Source organism: Stenella coeruleoalba (assembly GCF_951394435.1).
Source record: "Stenella coeruleoalba genome assembly, chromosome: X".
In the NCBI taxonomy this organism is placed as follows: Eukaryota; Metazoa; Chordata; class Mammalia; order Artiodactyla; family Delphinidae; genus Stenella; species Stenella coeruleoalba.
In genome coordinates this window covers 83683117-83688642 of record NC_137152.1, presented here as the reverse complement: position 1 = coordinate 83688642, position 5526 = coordinate 83683117, and the positions used below count along the sequence as shown (strand labels likewise).

The window sequence follows — 5526 nt, the reverse complement described above, 5'->3', positions numbered from 1 at the left end:
GTTATGTCATAGTGGTTTGTCTACTTTCAGCGGATTCTTTCTAGGTAATTCCTAATTTTCATGAAAGCTTTTCCATATTGCTCTAAATACAGTCCTCTGAATGAAAAGCAACCTATTAGCCTTAGTAGTGGATGTATTAGTCAACAAATATTTACCAATCACCTACTTGGTGCAAGGAATTCTATAAGTCACTGGCTTTGCAAAGTAGAAGACAGCAGATGTGTTTTGGGCTCTCACAGATTTTAAAGACAAGTGGATCTAGCTAAGGACAGAACTATGCTTTGCCTACTCTTCAAATCTTGTTAGAAACCATCTAATAATAGTAAAAAAAATGTAATAAATCAACTTTCATCGATGGTTCTTTAGGGTCTGTGGTACATACTTGAAATATGTGATTTATTTCTTCTAACAATCCCTGTTTCGCAGAGGAAGCACAGAGACCTTGATAAGTAATTGACCCAAAGTCATACATCAAGTAAGTAGCAGAAACAGGATTTAAAGCCAGACATGTCTGATACTACAGCTCATGCCTCTAATCAGCATCCTTCCAGTGGATATCATTAATAGAGCTACCTATACGAAGAGTTGCTAACAGTGAGACAGAATCCAGGAATCACTAGCATTCCTTTAAAAGACAATTATTTTGTAATTTGAGCTTTTGGAGCTATATGTCAATATTTCTATATATCGCATATATATAATTTTATATATTTCAAACTACATATGCAGTAGGCATATACTCTTTCTTTATTCAATCTCCCAGCTAGTTTAGCAGGGTAGGAGATTACATAGTAGTTTGCAGCCAAAACTAGAGGCAGTAAGAATTTGCCTGGTCTGTCTTGACTCAGTACATATAACTCTTTCGGTTCCTTTAACACAACCAACACTTTTTAATATTTTTTTACAATAATGCCACTTTCCTAAAGACATCTCTGTTTTCTAACCGTGATTAAAAAAAGTTTTCAGTTATTTCAAGTTGAAAAAAGGAACAGTTACACTCGAGTTTCAAGTTTAATTGCTTCTCATACTCCATGCTTCATTTCTAATATTCTTTGGAAACATTCACATTAAAAAGCAAATGTCTTTGGAACTTTTACCTATTTTATACTTAACTTCTGAGATCATTCTAAGGAGATATGTGTAGGAGTGGTTTGGAAGGTTTGGAAAGGAAAGCAGAAAATAAAAAGGCTCATTTTCTCCAAAGACTGTGGTATCAAAAATATCACATTACATTTACATAAAATGGCCAAGGTCTGACAACTGGACTTCTATCTGAAGATTTACTTTACAGATCATTTTGAAAATACCAACTGTATTCAGGAAGATGCTTGTATTTTTTCAAAATAAAATAAAATGTTTCAAAAGTGTTGTTGAGGCTTCCCTGGTGGCGCAGTGAATGAGAGTCCGCCTGCCGATGCAGGGTACACAGGTTCATGCCCCAGTCCGGGAAGATCCCACATGCCGCGGAGCGGCTGGGCCCGTGAGCCATGGCCGCTGAGCCTGCGCGTCCGGAGCCTGTGCTCCGCAACGGGAGAGGCCACGACAGTGAGAGGCCCGCGTACCGCAAAAAAAAAAAATATATTGTTGTTGATGTGTGGAGCCCAGAGAAAATATTTTCTGGGTGGTATAGGTGAATGTAATCAAACAATGAGGCTTTTTCATCCTGCAAGATTCTTTCAAAATTCTTTCAAGATTTCTTTCAAAAATGAAACCTCATAATTTTAAATTTTTTGATGGCGCGCTGATTTTCTTAAAAAGGAAATAAAGAGAAATTATTAGTAAGGATATATGTTATACAGCCCACTTCTCCCCGCCTCTCTGACAAGCCCCTTGCTCCCTCCTCACCCCAGCCCTCAATCTAAATTTCCTAGAAGGGTATGAATTCAGGGGACATGGTGGGCAATGGTGGCTGTGCACATGCAGCCTGTGTGTGGCAAGGGAGTGGGGGCGGGGACCCCGCGGTTAGCGAGAAGACAGAGCAGAAAAAGCCAGCGCCAAAGCCTGGGGTGGGAGTGGGAGAGGTGGAGGGTGTTGCAGGCCCTCCCTGGTAACCAGAGAAGGGCAAACTCCAACCGCAGGGAGGTGATGCCACTTGTGGGCTCTCATATTGGAGAGGAGCAAGATGAGTGACAGAGCGGTGCGCGCTGTGGCCCTGCGCACGAACAGGCGGAGGGGGCTGTCTGTGTGTGTGCACTAGGCTGGAGGGGGGCGCTCCTGCTGCACTGGCCACAGGACTTGGGGGAGAGCTCGGCGGTGACGCGCAGCTCTCACGTGACCGCGAGCTGCAGAGCGACGCAGCCTTTGGTGCAGTCGTCACTCGTGTCTGGGTACCAGCTCCCCGCTGCCCTGCGCACGGCGGGCTGGCATCGGGCCCGGGGGAAGCTGAGCAGGTAAGGGCCCCGGGACCCGCGCGCTGACGCCAGGGCTGCAGCGGCCCGCCAACCCCAGAGGCCGGCGCAGGGGTTCAGCGCGGCGGGTCCCGGCGAGCTATCTCCACGCCTCGGCTTTCTTGGGAGCAGAAATGGGGGCCCCCTTGGGTGGGGGTGCAGGGACGGCTGGGTTCCAGGGAGGGCAGCAGAGCAACTAAGAGCGATGGGAAATCATTCCTGAGTTCCTGCAGGGCAATGGTGAACCCGGGAGCGGGGCGGGGATGGGAGCGGCTGAGGGTGGGGGCGGAGGACGCGGGGAGGGAGGGGTTGGCGGGGGCGTGGGGCCGGGAAGGGGCCGAGCGCCCGGCTGCAGCAGCCCCCTACTCCCACCTCGCCCCTTTGCAGGTCTGCGGGACTAGGCGTCGCGGCGGCGCACTCGTGGCGAGAATCAGGAGGAGCAGGAGACAGCGAGGATAGGCCCAGGTCGGTGCGGGGGGTGCTGGTGCAAAGCCAGTCTGAGACACCTTCCTAACTCCCCCAGGCCCTATCCCCCGTCCTCCATTTTGGTGCCTGCTGCGCTCTGGGAAAGAATCCTGGGAAAAGAAAAATGGTGGGCTTTGGGTTTGGGGGAGGGAGAGAAAAGGAGAGAGCTGGGGAAGGGGCTCAAATTGGAGGCTCCCTAGAAGGCTCACGAGGCTCCTGAGGTGGGAAAAAATAAATTTTAAAAGTCTTTGCTATCAGGGCTTTGAATCCTGCTGGTTAGTGCACCAAGCATTCAGTCTCTCTCCTTGCCTTTGTCTTACTTGTTGTTCAAAGAAAAATAACCAGGGAAAAAAAATCTCATCATGGCAAATATCCACCAGGAAAACGAAGAAATGGAGCAGCCTGTGCAGAATGGAGAGGAAGACCGCCCTTTGGGAGGGGGCGAAGGCCACCAGCCAGCAGGAAATAATAGACGGGGACAGGCTCGCCGACTTGCCCCTAATTTCCGATGGGCCATACCCAATAGGCAGGTCAACGATGGGATGGGTGGAGATGGAGATGATATGGAAATGTTCATGGAGGAGATGAGAGAAATCAGGAGAAAACTTAGGGAGCTGCAATTGAGGAATTGTCTGCGTATCCTTATGGGGGAGCTCTCTAATCACCATGACCATCATGATGAATTTTGCCTTATGCCTTGACTCCTGCCATTTTCCATGAGATTAATACTGTGATTCCCACTGTTGTTCTCCTTTTCCTTGCGTTTTCCTGATATGCCTTTACTGATCCGTTTGCTGTGAACCTTATGTAATTTCCATGTGTCAGGTGGGTTCTTGTGTTACCAGCTTCTAATTGGAGATTGCCTTGTCACGCAATCTAAGTTTCTGTCAACAGTAGAGTTTCACCCATTTGCATGGAAAAATGTAAAGTTAATAAAGCAATTAAAATCAATCTATACATTTATTATTGTCTCATTGAAAAAAAATATATTATATGAACCCTCCAAAAATCTGAAATCAAATATCGCAGGATGTTAATTGGAGCACATTTCTCTATGGTTGGATAATATGTGACTTTTTTCCCTTTAATTATCTGGAGTTTTAGAAGCAATGAAAACGGTTTTTCAATGAGTCTGTGAATGTACAAAATAATTACTGGTTCAGCAACCTTAAAGAAAAGTGAACTTTAAGCATCTTCCAGTCTTAACTGGAAGTAAACCCTCCCTTTATTACAGATACATTCCTGTAAAGAGTCAGTCTCTTATGTGAAATGGGGAATAATGCTTGCCTTACAGGGCTGCTGAGTGGAATATATGAGGTGTGGAACTGTGTTGGGCTGCCTCCTAGGCAACTCCCCAGCATTTAGCAGGACCCTGGCCCTCATCAGATACTTGGGAAGTACTAAAGGGAGTTTTCACCCAGGCTCACAAGTCCAGAGGGCAAAATAGGTGGGTTCCACCTTGTCATTCTGATCATATTTGCAGTACCCCTACTCACCTGATTATTGCCATATCAGTTGGGTATACTTTCCCTTTTGCTGGCTCCTGTTTCTGTTCCTGTTGCTGATGTGCTAGAGTCCACAAGGTAACAAAACCCCACTGATCTCTCTGCAGTCCCTGGTGAGATAAATCCCCCCTTTGACCTCTATAAAAGTGTGGAGAAGGCTTTTATCCTCACTTTGGAGTTATATTCCCGAGAGTACCATTCCCATGGTTCTTGTTCTTATGTTGGTTCTGAACAAAACAGCCCTTTTGGTTTATTTTTATGCTCCTCCTTTTGAAAACTCAGACATGAATGCACTGGGGCCCAGCTCAGGAGACACATCTAGATGCCCAGAATTGTACTACCTCAAACCTCCAAAACACAAACAGGCTGAAAGCTTTGTTTTGCCTGTGTTTCTACCCTATGTGGGGGATTTTTCTCAGAAAAGAGTCTGGGTAGGCCTGCCCAACCAGTTTAGCAGACCCACAAGCCATGTAAATTATGTTAGAGGAACACATTTTAAAGCTGAAATGCACTCCTTTCCCATTTCTATCCCTTCCATACATGAAACATGAAACTGCTTTGTAAGTTCTTAAAAACTGTTTTGAATGTCTGGCTTTATCATTTTTATGTGATTGTGTGCCCCTATGAAGACAATGATTTTTTCTTAATCCTGGAGCTCAGTTTCTAGTGTATTTAGATATTTAATTATTAATTATTTTAATTGATTAACTATAATGGAGTTCAGAACCAAGCTCAATACTGTTCCTGACTGTTCTTAATTAAGTGGCCTAAGCAAGTAACTATTTACCTGTAAAGTATTACTTTTAATTTCCAAAGGAACATAGCAAGGAAGGTCTCTAACCCAAGATCTTCAATCTTGTTTTAAAAACCTTGTATGTGCCAGTGTTTAAGCAGACCCCTTACTTCCATCATAATCACCTGAGGGAAATGTTAAAAATGCTGACACGTGGGTGCCTTTCCCACTCCCACCTCCCATTGTCATCCTTGAATCACCTGATCAGTAACTACTGTTTTGAAAATTCCTCAGGTGATTCTAATGCATCTCAGTTTTGCCAGCATAGGCATGGGGAAACACTGACAGTGATTACACCGTTCTACAAACCTTGTGATCTAAATTACCTTACTTGTTTGATTTCACAAGGAATATACCTTTCCAAATTTTAATATTT

At 45.1% G+C, this 5526-nt stretch overlaps 1 protein-coding gene across 2 annotated transcripts; it reads left to right on the top strand.

Moving 5' to 3' along the window:
* Positions 1-2250: 2250 nt before the first annotated feature.
* BEX3 (brain expressed X-linked 3) lies at positions 2251-4171 on the top strand. Of its 2 annotated transcripts, none has more exons than XM_079910551.1 (3): positions 2251-2390; positions 2775-2852; positions 3186-4171. In XM_079910551.1, exon 3 carries the CDS (start codon positions 3215-3217, stop codon positions 3551-3553), a length of 339 nt encoding a protein of 112 aa, XP_079766677.1. In that variant the 5' UTR covers positions 2251-2390; positions 2775-2852; positions 3186-3214; the 3' UTR covers positions 3554-4171. The 2 variants fall into 2 exon arrangements, with proteins under 2 accessions (XP_079766677.1, XP_079766678.1); XM_079910552.1 differs by having other exon boundaries at positions 2253-2390; positions 3233-4170.
* Positions 4172-5526: the final 1355 nt, after the last annotated feature.

What these genes read in the sequence shown, in the direction of transcription:
- BEX3 (XM_079910551.1), top strand. Translation starts at nt 3,215, where the DNA reads ATGGCAAATATCCACCAGGAAAACGAAGAAATGGAGCAGCCTGTGCAG.